The 16,929-nt window shown below is 43.6% G+C and overlaps 1 protein-coding gene across 1 annotated transcript in view; it reads right to left on the reverse strand.

The window, feature by feature from the left end:
- Hydin (HYDIN axonemal central pair apparatus protein) overlaps positions 1 to 16,929 on the reverse strand; it is a 325,609-nt gene that overhangs the window by 168,771 nt on the left and 139,909 nt on the right. Inside the window, exon 19 of the mRNA XM_038312407.1 lies at positions 663 to 901. Within this exon, the coding sequence (XP_038168335.1) occupies positions 663 to 901 (239 nt within the window). The remainder of the gene's footprint in view (positions 1 to 662; positions 902 to 16,929) is intronic.

The raw sequence follows: 16,929 nt of genomic DNA on the forward strand, positions 1-16,929 counted from the left end.
ACTGAATCCATCATAAAGCAGCCACCCCTTTCACCAGAGTAGAGGGACCTGGCCTGGAGGATGTAAGCAGGTTTGCTAGTTAGCTCCAACTGTCAACTTCACACAGCCTAGGATCAGATGGATAAAAACCACTGCCACCGCCAACAGTCTCAATGAAGCAATCACCTTTATCAGGTTGGTCTGTGGGCAGGTCTCTAGGGGATAGTCTTGGTTAGTAATAGATGTCAGAGGGTCCAGCCCACTGCGGGTGTTACTATTCCCTGGGCAGGTGGTCCTGAGCTATAGAAGGAAACTAACTGAGCAAGAGTTCGAGAGTCTGAGTGCCAGCAAGCAGTGTTCCTCCATGGTTCCTGCCTTTCAGTTCCTGTTTTGGGAGAAGTGACAGGGAAGCACCAGACAAAATAAACCCTCCCAAGTTTTGCTTGGTTAAGTTGCTTTTGGTATTACAGCAACAGAAAGGAAAGCAGAGCACAGGGTGATGGCTTAGAAACGTCTTCTTGTAGCAAATGTAACCAAACTGTGACTAGAAAACGTCTAGTATTTTCATCAAGGAAGGAGAAAGTGAGGGCGGGATAGGAGAGGGATGGAGAGGGGTAGTACTATTTCATTGAGACTGTGACATATGTAATTAGCTACACAATCACTCCATGGTATTCCCCTACCTAAAATGTGCTCCCAGGTTGAGCTCTGGAGCAAAGGGCTTGTCCGACACGATGGTAGACCCAATCCCTGTAGCCTGGATAGGGATCCGATAGGTGTTGCTGTGCTCAACCTCCAGAATGACTGTGTCTTTGAACGTAACGATGTCATCCAGGTTGGCAGTCAGGGTCAATGGGACATCATCTTCTGCAGGAATCATGCCCTTACTGGGTTTAACTGTCCAAAGGGATTTTTTGTTTGCCTGCAACACAAGATTACACGTTAGCCGGGTAAATGTCCTTGGCTCTTCATCTTGCGTATGTCAAAGCCGTCTGTTTCAAACGGCCCACACCACAGGATTCAACTTCGGAGACAAACATTATCATTTTACTTCTTTTAGAATCAGAAAAGCTGGATGTTTGCTGACTTCCTTTTTCAAAAGGCAGCCCAAGTCTGAAGAGCAAGGCCACCCTTCAGCTTTGGGGTGCTCTGTGTACATTTGTTGCCTCTCTTCCCCATGACAACTTAGGTCTCTCTAACAAGCTTTCACTAATTACCTGCTCGAACCTCACAATTCTGAGATGCCAAGGGAAGGGCCAGCATTCCTTCTGGAATTCTCAGAGGAGGAGTTTGTAGAATCAGAGTAAAGATGAGCATCCTTTTCATAAACACATGATAGGAAGTCATCCTGGCTTTTACTATGTTTTTTTATAATAATTGAAAGAATTCCATGAGCTAAGATTCTAAGCTTATTCTGAAATCTATTACAAGGCTGACCCCGAGTTGAAAGTGACTCTTATCATTTATTAACTGCTCAGATATTCACAGCACACTGCTTTTTCTTCCCCAAAGTCTTTGCCAAAACCAGTGCCTGCTAACGCCTATTCTGACCATTGCTCTGAAGTGGCCAACCCATCTTAGTGTTCCTGCTCACTTTCACCTTGCTCTAGGTTTTCTTTCCTTAGCACTCATGCTGTTTTAACTCAGTACATGATTTACTTATTGTAAGCTCTACATAGGAGGGGATTTGTCATTTGTTTGTGGGGTTTTTTTTTCCACAAATATATCCCAAGTATCTACAGCAAGATACAGTGTATAGTTATGTTATATGTACAATACAGTGTATATAGCAGACACTTAATAATTATCTGACAAATAAAGCCAGGTATGGTAGTGCATACCTATAATCACAACACCTGGGAGTGAGAGGCGGGGGGGGGGGGGTTACAAGTTCAAAGGTCAGCTTGAGCTGTATAGCCAGATCCTGTTTCAATAAGTAAAACAAAAGTTAATGAATGAGGATATCAGTCTTTTATTCAAACTCTTTCTGATGGTTGTCTATTCACTTCTTATATAGGGTAATTTGTTTACTTCAGGTTAAAACAACTCAAAATATTAGACATTTCTTCCTTATATGAAGTAGAGATATGACTCATATTGATCTCCTATACGTTGTTTTTGGTCCTTCCTTGGAGTTATGCAGAGTAAACTGAACACCCCCATTGTACTTAATTGTCCTTCAAATCCTGCATCCCAGACTTAGAGGAAAACCTCAGGTGTCAAAGTGAGGTTAAGATGTCAGTTATAAAAAAATGATTCATGCTGTAGATATTAATTAAAATTTGATTTCTGCTTCTTTGATGGTAATCTATTTTCTACTTTTAGACTTTGCCCTTGTCTTTGAAAGTCTATAATGCATTCTGCTTGGAATTTGATCTCTTTCTAGAGTCCTTTGTTTGATGTTTTTTATTTTTGGACAATTATCAATCACTGTCTGTTTAAATATCTCACCTCATTCTTTATCCCTAGCCTTTCAGAACTTCCTGATATGACCTCTCTATTAGAGTCTGTCCTGGAATGTCCCCTGGAGGCTCCTGTGCTGAAGTCTTGACCCAGCTGGTGGTGCTGGTGGGAAGCGCTGGAAACCTAGCAGGTGGGGCCTAGCTAGAGGAAGTGAGGTCACTAAGGCATGCCTTGAAAAGGATATTCAGGCCTGGGCATCTCTTCATTGCACCCAACCTCTGGGGTGCCATAAAGTGAGCAGGTTTGTTTCCCCATGGCTCTCAGCCACAGGGATAAAGGTCCAAGTGGTCATGGACCAAAAATCTCTGAAACCACAGGTAAGCCTTCCTCCATCTAAATGATCTTAGCTATTCTGCTGCGGAGAGGTATAGCTAACGGATACGCTGTGTCTTAGCTTCCTAACTCCATTTCTTTACTTTTACTCTCTGATTTGTTTTGGATGGTTTCTCCTCAGTTTTCTTCCGGTTCACTAATTCTCTCTTCAGCTGAGTATAATATGCTGGTAAACAAACCTAATGCATTCTTTATTTTGGATTTCAAAATTAGGTCTGAATAGTTGATATTCATGTCTATACGGTTTTCAGCCTTTGGGAGAATTGCCCAAATTCTGATTCTGATATCTAGCTCCCAGCTGCTCCTCCTGGTCATCTACAAATCTGATGAGCACACTGGTTTTAGGACTTTTAATCAAGCACAGTAAATATATATCCAACAGACCCGATGTTCAGTTTTTGTGGGAAATACAAAAATGCCAAAAGCACACTCTCTTTCCTGAGGAGCTGACATGACACTGAGGGAAGCCAGGAGGAGGCTGGGGAGAAAGCACCTCAGAGGAGCCAAAGAATAGGGTGCTTCTCCAGAGGAGGGCAAGCTAGAAGCCTCTGACTTTAACATACACATTTTCCCTCCAAATGTGAGATTATACCTAATTAACAAGTGGTGTGTCCCTAATTATATCACTATTGATTAAAAAGTCTAACACACTCTCTAATTGTATGTATAGGCAATTACTTCAAAATAAATAAAGCACCTTCTCCCCATTCTAGTAGCTATTTCCGCTCATTTAACTCTTGATTCTATATCAAGGAAGAAATTACTTATATAAAATATTTAGTTATTGCCAGTAACACACATTGAGAAAAGGCTATAGAAAGAAAAGCCATGGAGGTGGTTTAGAAACTTCCAGGATAGTAAGGCAGTACTAGATTAAAATGTGATTATATGCTTGAAAATCTTCCCCGCTTCCCAGACTTCTCCAAGTCATGGGCTCAGGAGAAGACCTCAAAAGTCAAGCATAGGGAGGAAAACAATGTATTTAAAAGAAAAAAAAATACCTTCTAGGCTCACTGGCTTTGGAGGCTATTTCAATCTAAAGTCATCCTTCTTTGGACTGGAGAGAGGCTGAAGTGGTCAGCAGCACACGCTGCTCCTCCAGAGGACTCAGTTTTAATTCCCAACACCCACGTGGAGGCTCACAGTCATGTGTAACCCCATTATCAGGGGACCTGATGCCCTTTTCCAGCCTCCACGGGCTCCAGACACAAAGATGATGCACATACATACATGTAGGTAAAACCCTCACACACATGAGATAAAAAGACAAATTCTCAAAAGCTTAATTAATCCTTCTTCCATTTAATTTCCAGGGTGTATTTCTAGCAAAACAAAAAAGAAGAACGTAAAGATACATGCAACTCAGTCAGAAACGTCCTGAGACACTTGCGAGAGGTTTAGATAGGGTTGTGGTTGTGGAAAATGAGATCATGAGAAAAAGTTAAGAGTCTGCCACCAGGCAGCGTCCCACAGGGTGACATCCCTGAAGCACTTTAGTCCCAGTGCAGATGAGGGGCTGGATCTGCGCAATGGGACCCACTCACCACCCTTAAGAACTGATTCACAGGTATCTGTACAAGGAGAAACTAAGGTTTAAGCCCAAATGTTCATTTCCCAATTTGAAACTGTTAGACAGACCAGAAAGCTAGTTCTGTTTCCTTGTGCTCTGTAAGCCTACATGGAGAAGAAGTAAATTGCATATTAAAATGAAAATGAATTAAATGAATCCCAGAAAAACATTTTTCAGATGTACAAATTGTGTGTGATGAGGACATAGACAGACAACGTTGAGGAAAATTTCCTTCAGTGTTGACATTAATGGAAACTGTAGAAAGTCAAAAGTCTGAGCAGCTCTCAGGATTTCCGAATGAGGAATGCCTCTAGAGACACAGAAACAGAAGAAAACAATCAAACATTAAGGGTTGTTTTAGACACGCTAGGACCTGAACAGAGAGAGTCTGTTTGTATCTGAAGGACACTTGTGGGAAAAAAAAAACGCTAAACCTTGCATGATTCACTGTTTTCAAAATGTCTCTATACCTTTGCTAATCACTCTCAGCTCGTCCTAGTGGAGCATTAGACTATGCAAAGGACTCTAAGTGCCTGCTTTTCCAGAGCATTTATAGACGGTTGTTTATAGTTTTACACTTCTGAGACCGGGGAGATGGCTCCGTATACAAGCACAACGACCTGAGTTCAGATCCCCAGGATTCATATAAAGAGCTGGCGTGGTCACCCATATATGTAACCCCAGCTGTGGAGCAGGCAGAGATTGGAGGGTTTCGGAGGCTTACTGGCTCCCAGCCTAGTTCCAGGTTTAATGGGAGATCCTGTCTCAAGTCTCAAGGAAATAAGATAGTGATAGAGAGGGACCCCAATGTCATCTTGTGCCTTCATGTGATTATATGAGTGCACATAACCTCCCATACACATGTGCACCTACACTCCCCACACACATATAATTAAAAAGATACTCCTTATGCATTGAATTTTCATGATGTAGACAAACTATTATTGAAAGGAGAAACAACAGGAATGAAATGACACCATATTACATTTGTCTTTGGGTTCAAAGAAATACTTCCTAACATAGCTTGTTAATTTATGCCCCAAAGTTGTTGTTGTTTTTTTTTTTAACCATCCTAAGGTGAAAACAGAACAATTCTCTAAGCCAATAGTGGCAAATATAATATCAAAATGAGTTCCATAAGAACTATAAATGCAAATTCACTTTTCTGTAGCCATTTTAAAAAAATGGATCAAGGTGGCTCCATTTCACCTAGAGTCTTAGTTAACGTAGGCTGAAGTCTTTGGGTAAAACCATTTCAGTATGACCTGCGCAATTAAAGCAACAGATGGAAATGGAGTTTTCATCCTTGGCTAAGCAGTCCTTCTCTCTTAGCATGTTTAGACTTACAGTCTTGAGATTCTAGACAGCTACTTTTAGATAAGGTGATGGTAGGTAGCTGCTATAACAGACCCCTAATTCTCTATGGGTTAATGTAATATAAGCTTATTTTGAAGTTGTGATAGAGGATTGGTTTCTACTCCACAGTCATTCAGGAAGCTCAGCTGAGCAGACTGTGGCACAGTCGGACACTCTGGCCATTGGTGAATCACTAGACAACAAAGCAGAGAGGATGGGGGATTGAGTGCTAGGATTTACACACCAGCTCACTTTCATTGGCTAGAACTCCCCCATGAAGCTACACCTAACGGAGGCTGGGAAATGTAGTCCAGGTCTGAGTCCGCAGTAAAGGGAGATTGGTGCGGTCAGCTGCTGACAAAACTACCTGGTTAGTTTAACTCACAGCTACCTACTCAGGTGTACCGCCAAGCCCAACTCTCAAATGTCAGATTTGGAATGGTAACGGGCTCCAGTGAAGCCCATTCCCTATGGTAGGATGCCATGCTCAGCCTTAAAGCAGTGGGGGAGGTAGGGGATTCCTCCAGCCTTAACTTAATGAGGCAGGCTTTGTTGACTCCCCATGGGAGGTCTTACCCTAGGGGAGGAGTGGGGGCGGGGGCTGAGAGGGAGGCAAGGGGGTGGGGTGGGAGGAGCGGTGGGAGGGAGAACTGCATTTGGAATGTAAAATGAAATCTAAAAAACATAATAAAATGAAAACAAAAGGGGCTCCGGGGAGACTCACTTGGCATTTCAAACCCTGTGAGAACTGTGGACCCAGAGCAGGAAAGCCCTAGGTGAGAGGATCCTGCTCTGCTGATCCCTCTGCCCAGTTTGAGGCTTTAGAGCATTCTGTATAGTTTTGCCCATCTACGAGACTCGGCTTACACTGCAGATATAAGTCAATGCCATTTAAAACATAAAAAAGCATGGTGTCTTTCAGAGCAGGTACTGTTAAAGTCATTTCGTTCACTCTGACTGCTTCTCGCTCTGACCAGGGGCACAGTTCAGTCCTCTACACACAATGAAGTGAGGCTATTTCAGGCCAGAGGACATCGGCTTTCGATGGGTGTATACTGTCTCTATTTGATTCCTGCTGAAACTGGTTGGATGTTCCAGAAATAAGACCTAAGTTGTTTCCAGGGCTGAGTCAGTGAGTTTTCTTTTTGATGAAGCTTATTAATCAATGCCTGGCATAAAATGAGACAGAAAAATACATCATAAGCTCTAAGAACAAGGTACAATAAAATGTCAGATGCTAAGGTCCTGGGCTGCTCTCCCTGTCAGTCAGATTGTAAGGCACTGCTGTGTCTGTGTGGCTTTGCCATTTAGCTTTTGGCTGAGCCCTTTCCTTTGTGGGAGGGCCTAGGGCCTGTGGTATCTTCTGGTGTGGGAGGAAAACTTGGCTAAAGAAAGGGCAGACAAATGACAAACATGGCAGTTGTGGAGACCATATCCCGACCTTTGAAGACCACACGACAGGAAGATGAGATGGCTTAGGAAGGAAGGCTCTGAGGGAAAGCAGATGTGGGCTTGAGGCGCCTGCTCAGCTGCCCTCCTAGTGCCGGACTTGGGGCATATTTCCTGTGGTGGCTTCGATGAGATGCCCTCCCCAACAAGGTCTTGGTCCTGAGTCCGTGGCAGTCTGGGGAGGGTTAGGAGGTGTGGCCTAACTGGAGGAAGTGTGCCACTTGGGGCAGGCTTGGAGGTTTCAAAAGACTCAGGTATTCGTTTGTGATTTGAGATGTGAGCTTGCCACCTGTCACCTCTCCTCCGCTACCACAGACTGTTAGCCCTATGGAACCGTTAGCCAAATAACCCCCCTTTCTCCTATAAATCGCCTTGATCATGGTGATAACGTAGCAGCAGGAAAGTAACTAGGGCAGCACCCATTTAGCCTCCTGACCTAATTAGCTTTGGGTATCGACTGTGTCTTCCACACGCCGTGGTGGCGTTGGTTAACTGCGGTCATGTGTGAGGTTCTGGCACCTCGTAAGTCACCATAAACCACAGGTTCATCGTCATATTTCACTCAAACCTGAACTGCTCTCATATTGCATCATTACGGGCTTGATAGTGCTTTGCTGAAAAAAAAAATATAGATTATGACACTGAGAAAATAAAGATGGATTCTGAGAAAGAATTTAAGATTTAAGATTCTTGCCAGAAAGAAGTAGGTAGTGATCTGTGGTAGAGAGAATTCTAAGATGGGCCCCAATATGTCCATCTCCTGGGACCCAGCTATCTTCTCCGCGATTCAGTCAGATGCGAATGTGGGTGCTCCTTGGAAGGAGCTTGGCTGACGCAGCTAAGGTCCTAAGTCAGCTCACCCTTAGATGGGGAGAGCATCTTCAGTGGAACAAAAGGAGGCTGAACTTTTGGAAATGCCAAGTCCGAGAGACCTAAAGGAAGCGCCACGTGATAGGGCAGCTGTGGCGTCCCAGTAGCATTTGAGAGGTATCCATCCTTATTTTAGTCCTTGGAGATCCGATAAGAAGGAAGCAGCCATGCCAGGCCTGGGCTATTGCCCCATAAAAACCAGTAATAAATTAGTATTGTCTTAAATCCTAGATTTATGGCAATTTAAAACATAGCAATAGAAAATTAATACAAGCTTCCATACGTTTCTTTCAAAAGATGCTAACAGCAAACCCTCCAAAAATTTCCCTAAACAAAACAAAACAAAACATCAGATGGAGCTGAAGAGGTGGCTCAGTGGCTAAGTACTTGGGATAAGCTGAGTCTCACAGATAAAGCCTATGCAAGAGCAGGGGTTCGAGCTCCCGCAGAGCACTGGAGTTGGGTTTCCGGCACCCCTACCCCAGGCACATACACATAAATAAAAATTAACCTTTAAAGAAGATCATCAGCAATGGATGTATGCCTTTTCAGCAACTTAGGGCTGGGAAGTCAGCCATTTTCCCAGGCCGCAGCCAACATACATAGGAAGTACATGCTTATGTGCAGGTGAACATGGCTGTGGTTTGTGACCTTTTACAGCTCAGAATCCATGCCCTCCTGTGATTACTGATAAACCCTCCTCCCGAGGTTCCACACATCTAAGCCTAACATCTGCTTTTGCTTTGGTAACGAGCCACCTCCCTTCATTTCTTATGCAAGCTCAGCTTCCACGGCAAAACAGCCGAGACCCTTTTTTTTTTTTATAAGTTTCTGTCTCGTGTATTTAATATTTTCCATAAAAGGCAGAAGTGATTGCTGCTGTGTGCGCGTGTCACACTGGCAGCATAGGCTTCGGCAGGCCTGCTGCTCTGCAGGGCTAATAACTATGGAGCCTGAAGAAAATAGCACCGTTCACTTGAAAACAACGACTCCTTTGCCTTTTGAGACCTGTGAGGTTTCCTCCCGGGAAACAAGAGGAAGCAGATGACAACAGGAACCCACGTGTGGAGTGAGGGACTGCTTTAGACTTCTATTATCTCAGCAGATGATCCATTCTCCGTGGGGCAAGAACAATGAAGGGCTCACCAAGGCCTGGCTCGCTTTCATCATCTAAATGGCATCTGGAGCCACAGACTCCTCTCCCTTGAAATGAGTCATTTTGCTGCTTTAGACAATTGACTGGAGGGCAACAGGGAGGTGCAGAAGAACTGATGTTAGCTTTTTCAAGGGACGCAGGGCAGGGTCATGACTGGAAGTGCAGGTTCTGGAGTCACATGGCTTAGTGATCAGTCCTGGAGTCCATCATTTGTAACGAGGTGACCTTGGGCTGATTTTACAATCGAGGTTTCAGGTTCTCCAGCTGTTCGTTGTGTTTTCTCTTTTTCTTTCAAAACAGGGCCTCACTCCATAGCCAGGAGTGCCCTTGAATGCACGACCCCTGGGATTATAGGTGTCTGCTGTCACATTTGGTTTGACTCCCCTTAGAGCTGAACCGCTTACAAAGATGATCTAAAGTGGGTGTCAAACATCTCACAGCTTGTCCATCACACAATAAACAGTGGGCTTTAATCATATGACTTTCCAAAACTTCTCAGCTTGTTTTTTTTGTGCATTACATTACCATCCAGGTCACTCCCAGGGCTATCTGTCCTACACGGACCTGAGCCTGGTCCTGTCCTGTGAAAGATTTCGGAATGGCTCCTTACTGTCGGCACCAGTGTGCGTTAGCCCCTTCCAGACGTCTGTGTATCTCCTCCAGAAAAAAATACCCCAGGTGACTCGAGCTTTGTGTACAGGCTGCAGTGCACACAAACTACAGACGCGGTCAAGCGTTGCCATATGTTGTTCTATTGGTCCGTGTCTGTCTTATAGGGGTTCCTATTGCTGGGAAGAGACACCATGATCCCAGCATGGCAGCTCTTATAAAGGAAAACATTTAATGGGGTGGCTTACAGTTTCAGAGGGTCAGTCCATTATCATCATGGTGGGACATGATGGCATGCTGACAGACATGGTGCTGGAGCTGAGAGTCCTACATCTTGATTGGCAGGCAACAGGAAGTGAACTGAGACACTGGGCGTGGCTTGAGCATATATGAGACCTCAAAGACCACCCCCCCACTTTCTCCAACAAGGTTATATCTACTCTAATAAAGCCACGCCTCCTATTAGTGCTACTCTCTATAAGTGAGCTTCTAGGGGCAATTACGTTCAAATTACCACAATGTCTACACATTTTTTATTGTTGGAAATTCACAGTTTGGGGTGGATCTTAGTAGGACCTCAGGTCTTTTTGAGATATCACCTAGGCCCTCTGCAAACATGGCAGTCCACAGTCAAGATTGGCATCCTATACATGACCACTTGTCTAAATACTCCAGCCCCAGCTCTGCTAAGCAATCACCAATGCCTTTTCCAGACTTGCTTCTCAGGACAGAAGGTCACCTGCCCCTCCGAAATGTGACAAGTACCATCACTGAACATGAATGCATGCTCATTTCTGTCTTCCACTCGAACCTTCTGACTGACAACCACTTTCCTTTGATGGAAGAACTGACTACCTCCTCCTCTGGGCTTATATTTTAATGTCTGACTGTATGCCTATGGGGTCATTTCTTCTGTGCAATTGTGAATTCTGAAGAAATGAGCCATTCTATTTACATTTTGTTTCTCTCTTTGGTCATTAAAGTGCCAGCAATGGGTCAGGGCTCAAAACTAATATTTACTTCATGGTCAATAAGATATATGAAAAATGTCCTGCCTCACCGGAAAGCCAAAGAAACACAAACTTAAAATGAACATTTAAAAAAAGTTCTGTTAGATTTGGCAAAAAAACAAAAGCGTTGGTAAGAGGCTGGGAGCATGAAGCTTCACATCGGGTGAAGGTCTGGATACAAGTCAGTACAAACTTTCCAAGAGACAACTTGTCAAATGTACTAAGACTTTAGTTACATTAATGTCATGTGATCCAGCAGCCGTGTTTCTGGGAATTTAGTCAACAAAAACAGTTAAGAAATTGATAGACACTGTTTATGACAGTGAAAAGCTGGGCACCGTCTGTCGTCTACCCATAGGGCAGTCATTGAGTCAACTGTGCTGGAGTGAAGAAACCCAGCCAGGTTAGTCAGCAAACATGACCTAGGGAAGAATAGGTCTTAATAATTCACCATGATGATATGTCTTAAATGAAAAGAGCTGGCAAGAAAGACCATGCCTGTCCACAGATGGGGAGGAATACATAGGCCTCACGAGGAAAACACTGGAAGTGAATACCAAAACTTTTGCAGTGGTCATCGGCATGGTGGGACCAGCATGGTGGGACCGACATGGTGGGACCGGCATGGTGGGACCATGAGTGACCCCCTCCCATCTTCGGCTGTTTGTTTTAGAAGGAGGTTATTTGTGTAAGGTTAGTTCTTTTAACAACAGTGTTCATGTTCCTAGGAATGATCACCTTTCTTCATTCATATTTTCAATCTAGCAAGCACAGGCTCATCCCCAAACACACAGCCACGCACAGGGGATGGCCTCTTAAACTTTTCATAACTTTTAGCTCTCAGAGACAAATCCCTCCAGGAGCCACCTATCCTCCAGCTCACAGCCCTTCACTGAGGGAAGTTGGGGCACCCAACTCACAGCCTTGGAGTTTGACTAGGATTTTTCTTCCATTGGTGTTTATATCCATGGCTCACTACTGCTTCCAAATGTGTCTCACTAGGATGCTTTAAACCTTCCCGCTTCTCCTAGAGTCAAACTCTGGGCCTGCTTCTCTTCATTTCCTTTTCCTTTGGGGTTGTCATTGGGTTGGTTGCTCCCTCACCCTCCGCCCCCCCACAAATGATTTGCTTTTTTTTTTTTTTTTTTTTTTTTTTTTTTTTTTGGTCAGGCCTTTCTCTGTGTTCATGGAGGGAAATAGTTTGTGGTTGTAAATTGAATAGAAGAGATTTGGTTGCTGATATGAGATTCTCTGTTACACAAGCCATGGCTCTACCTGTCTGTGGAGGGGGAAGCTGTGGGCATTATGAGGCCAACTGACTTTGTACTGGGGGAACACATATGCCGTTTCCACTGGTCTCAAGCAATATGTACTAATAATCTGTTAGGAAAAGGCAACACGGTTCTTTTTGACTATCATTGCCTTCTAAAGACCCAGTGAAAGGTCTCAGCTCAAACATGGGGCACAGAGAGAGACACAAGGAAACAGACTGGCCCCTGAACATACACATGGTTTGCATATTCCTGGGGGCAGCTGTACAAGTGAGGAAGACCTGCAAAGAGACAGTCAGGGAATGGGCGAGCTAACGTTTCTAGATAGTTACATGCTAATGAGTCTATTTTTCTCTGACATGAAAGGACATGCACTTACCTGCCAACACTGATGCTCTAAAGTATTTTATAAGATGATTCCACTATCAAAAATTTATAGAAGAAGGTGAAAGGTGAGGAAAAGGCCACATTAGAGCCTCCATTCTACAGAGTCCAGCAGGATATATATCAGTTGATTCAAAACCAAGGGCCTCTTTCTCCATCCTTCACTATTTCTCCTCCAGGTGTTTGTCCTGGCTCTCTTTGCTGTCGGATAACAATTAAAACTACCACTGGCCAAGTTCTTACTTTGTCAACAGGTGCTTTTTCCATATATCATCCTGCACAGTCTTCCAGTTACCATTGCCATCTAAAGAGAGAGCACCAAAGGCTCAAGGGGGTTAAAGAATGTGCCCAGTATGTGAAGAATTGGGACTTGATTCCCCAACAACCACACTATACAGCTCTTCTGGGCGGCCGCTATGCACGAAGCAAATGCGCTTGGTACGTGACCCTGTCATCCGAGGTAGTGTCCTTCCTGCCAGATGTGACCTGATTTAATGTGCTATCACCCAGAGACAGGTTTCCTCTCTTCCAAAGCATGTACTCTGGTATGTGTACAACAACATAATTACCGCTGCCATTTATAAAAGATACACTCCAAATGAATCCTACGGACGATTCTACCATGCCCAGTCTCTGTTTTCTTGCTTGTGATGGAAAAGAGGAAACGAACCGAAGAAGATTGATGATTTTCGTCTCAATGGAAGTCTCGCTGGAGATATGCTGAGGAGTCCATGCCATAGCATGATGCTTAGCATTTCTTGTTCTGCTTATTACAGTCAGGGGCTCATTTCATTTTGTTACCAACACTGAACTGTGGCTGCTGTGTCCGTGCACAGAACAGGAGTAAATGCTTTAGTTGTCAAGGATAGTAAAAGCCATTTCTCTCTTTTTAAAAAATTTATTAAAAGATTTACTTACTTATTATGTATACAGTGTTTTTGCCTGCCTGCCAGAAGAGGGCACCCGATCTCATTATAGACAGATGTAAAGCCACCATGTGGTTTCAGGGATTCGAACTCAGGACCTCTGGGAAGAGGAGCAAGAGCTTTTAACCTCGAGCCATCTCTCCAACCTGAGTGATCTCTCTTGAATGTGACATGAGCTGGGCTGCTGCTCTTGCTGACTATGGGGAAGAAGCTAAACATTTTCATAGAGAAGAAAAAGGGTGATAATTCAGGGGGAAATGAACTTCCCACTCCCTCTAGATGATAGTTACTGTAACTGCCTACCTCAATAATAATTAATAGAAAAAGCAATTTTCCAAAATTGATTAAAAGTCAGGACAAGTAGAATGGAGACGGACAAGCACGCAAACAAAGGGTTTTATTTTTTATTCTTTTGACAGCTCCCTTTCATTTCCAAATGCTTTCCCTTCATTTCGGCTTTAACTTAGATCCAAACTCATCATATTTGACCAGTAGAGTGGTCAGAAAATGTGCTGACCCAACGTGTTACCCGATGCTGAGTCAATAGCTTTCCCTCTGTCACTGTAGTTTAGAGATCAATGTCACCTGGTGGGATCTGTCTTCCGTCTTTCACTTTTGGCTTTGCCGAAATCAAAGAGGTCTCAGATGGGGTGGGGTATGTGTGAGCAGCTCACTGTTCTCTGTGAAATACAAACTTCTGTTTCCAGAACTGTCAGTCTTAAGGCCACCGGCATCATGTCACTTAGGGGCGGCTCAGGAGGAGCCCAACTCACGTTGGAATAGCGGCAGCAACTTTTATGTGGCAAAAAGATGCCACAAAAAGAAGGGTAGAATTTTATTTCCTTTCTGTTTCTTCATTCCTAAGTTTTTCTAAAATAGATTTTTCACAAAGTCAAGCCCAACGAAACAAAAAGCAAAACCCTCTCTGCTCTCTTCTTTCCGCTGAAGACATATCCTGTTACTCTCTGTAACTGATCGTGTATTAGCACCCACAAAGTGCAGAAACAAAGTTAAGAGGACAGAGTCTCAGTGAGTTTATGTTTTAAAATAGTTCTTTCACTCTAACCCATCAAAAGATGAGATAAGGAAAAAGAGGCACAGCTGTATTCAAAACGAGTTAAACTTCACATGAACACAAATGGAAGAGAAACAATGAGGGGCTGAAAGCCACAGACCTACTCGGCTCCTACTACTTAACATTAGCAGAGGCAGGCCGAGGAAGAAAACTAGAAGCCAAAAAGAAACCAGGGAAGGGACGGGATGCGGGTCAAAGTCCCCAGGGAAGGCAGCTTCTCTGCAAGAGGCAGAAAAGCTGTGTCAAGCCTGAAGCTACAGCCTACACATGCTTGGGTCGTGGAGGACCTGGTAGTGGTAATATGGAGGCCGTCAGGCAGGTCGCCTGTTGGCCAGGCTGCCGGTCATGCAACAACTGGAGCCTGATTTCCCAGCATCCACGTGGGAAGGGAGGCACAAGACTTGACTCTTGGCTGGTGATCACTGCCCGGGTGAAGGCAGATGTGAGCCTGCTAGAAAGGGAGGTGTGGGCACTGAGAATGAGGTGCAAGCCTACTCCACGCCAGACCGACTCATCATCTGAAATGCCAAACATCTGGAGGAGCAGCTGCAGACAATCAGGCAATTAATCCACTCCCGAGCTATCAACAGTGCCAACTGAAAGCGATTAGAGAGTGCACCCAAGATCCTCAGAGAGCTGCAGAGTGGGATAATGCCCCCAAAACAAAGCCTAGGGAACAAGGACAGGGAGACTGGAATCAAGAACGAGCATTTATAAATAACCAGCTATAAATCTTGGAAGTGAAAAATGCAGTCACTGAAGTTAAATTTAAATTTTTTTTTTTTTTTGGTTTTTTTTTTCGAGACAGGGTTTCTCTGTGGCTTTTGGAGCTAATTTCTCCTTTTTTTAAATTAAAGTCCCCACTTTCCTACTACCAGGTCCTCTACCACAGCACAAGCATGTGTAGAGATCAGATAAATCTCAGATCTGCCAAAACCAAAGACGGAATTTGTAAATTAGAATATACCACTGAGATGAAGAGGAGAAAGGATGAGCAAGAAATTTTTTAAAAAGCCAGTTTAGTAGGATAGTGCAAGGAAAATTCTAGTACACCCATTTGTGTGTGTGTGTGTGTGTGTGTGTGTGTGTGTGTGTGTGTGCATGACTCTGTGTGGTTGTGTGTATATGTATGTGTGCATATGAGTATGTGTGTGTAAATATATATATGCACATATATAGAGAGAGTGCACATATACGTATGTATCTGTTTATGTATATGTGTGTATCTGTGTTTATGTGTGTATGTATGTATATGGATTATGTGTGTGAGTACATGTGTGTATATGTATGTATGTATATGTTTATGTCTCTGTGTATGTGTGGGACTTATGTATTCAGGCATGTGTGTTTATTTTTTTCCTTAAAGCAGGAAATAGAAAAAGCAGCAAATAAATAATTTCTAGATTTTAAGTCTCAAATCTTCAGATACATTAAAGAGACATTTATAAAAATCAAGGCTAAAAAATCCTTAAGATCAGCCAATTAAAAAAAGGCAAGCTGCCCTTGAATAAGCAATAATCCAAACTAACTGAGAAATTACCAACAACAATTAAGGCAAGAGGTCAATCTTCAGAGGAAAGGAAAGATCCCGTGGAATGGAATGAGACACCATGGGCAAATTCAGGAAGATGTAACTTTGTGAAAAGAAATGCTAACCAAGCTGGGCTTCGTGGTGCACATCTGTAGTAACAGGAATTTGGGAGGTGGAGAGCCTGCTTGGGCTCACAAGAACTCAATAGGCAAGAGAGCCTATCTCAAGGTAAACCATACAAGCCAGCCAAACCCACCGCTGTACAAAAAATAACACGAGAAGGAAGTAGGAAGTTCCAGGAAATAAAAGAAGGGGAGCCAGGAAACTACTTCGGTGCCTAGTTACTGAATGGTTAATCCCTGACTGACAAAAGCCAACATTTCCAAGGTCAAGAAGAGACGACTCGGATTCTACACAACAGTTAAAGAGTGATGAGGTTACAGTGACTGTGTAACCAGGCTCCCGTCTTATTCTTGAGGAAGACTAAAATACTAAGTTTATTCATTATTGTTAGAAAAAGATCTAATTTTGCCAAGAAAGTAAGGGAGGTCACTTAAAGAAATACTATGGAAAGTGGTAGAGCTTGTGGGTCACATGGAGCAAGCAAACCTTAGTGCAAAGTGAGCGGCAGAGCAGGAACGGCGGCCACAGTCCACTGTAGAAGAGCAGTTTGGGCGTAGGTTGGACACTTATTCCACAGCAACTTAATTTATCTTAATCTCTGTTCCTGCCATCTGATGGCAATTACAGTAGATTTGTAGTAGATGTGATGTTATCTATTTCACAGCAATCAAAAATAAACATTTGTCACAGTGAATTTCATCTTCCTGTCACCACCGTAACTGCTGCACCTGTCGCTACGTACTGGAAACGAAGCGCAGATACTGTTATCATTGGAACGAGACAGACACGTAGAGAAATATGAGAAGAAAAGTGGATCCTGCTGA

Source organism: Arvicola amphibius, chromosome 15 (assembly GCF_903992535.2).
Source record: "Arvicola amphibius chromosome 15, mArvAmp1.2, whole genome shotgun sequence".
NCBI classification, from domain to species: Eukaryota; Metazoa; Chordata; class Mammalia; order Rodentia; family Cricetidae; genus Arvicola; species Arvicola amphibius.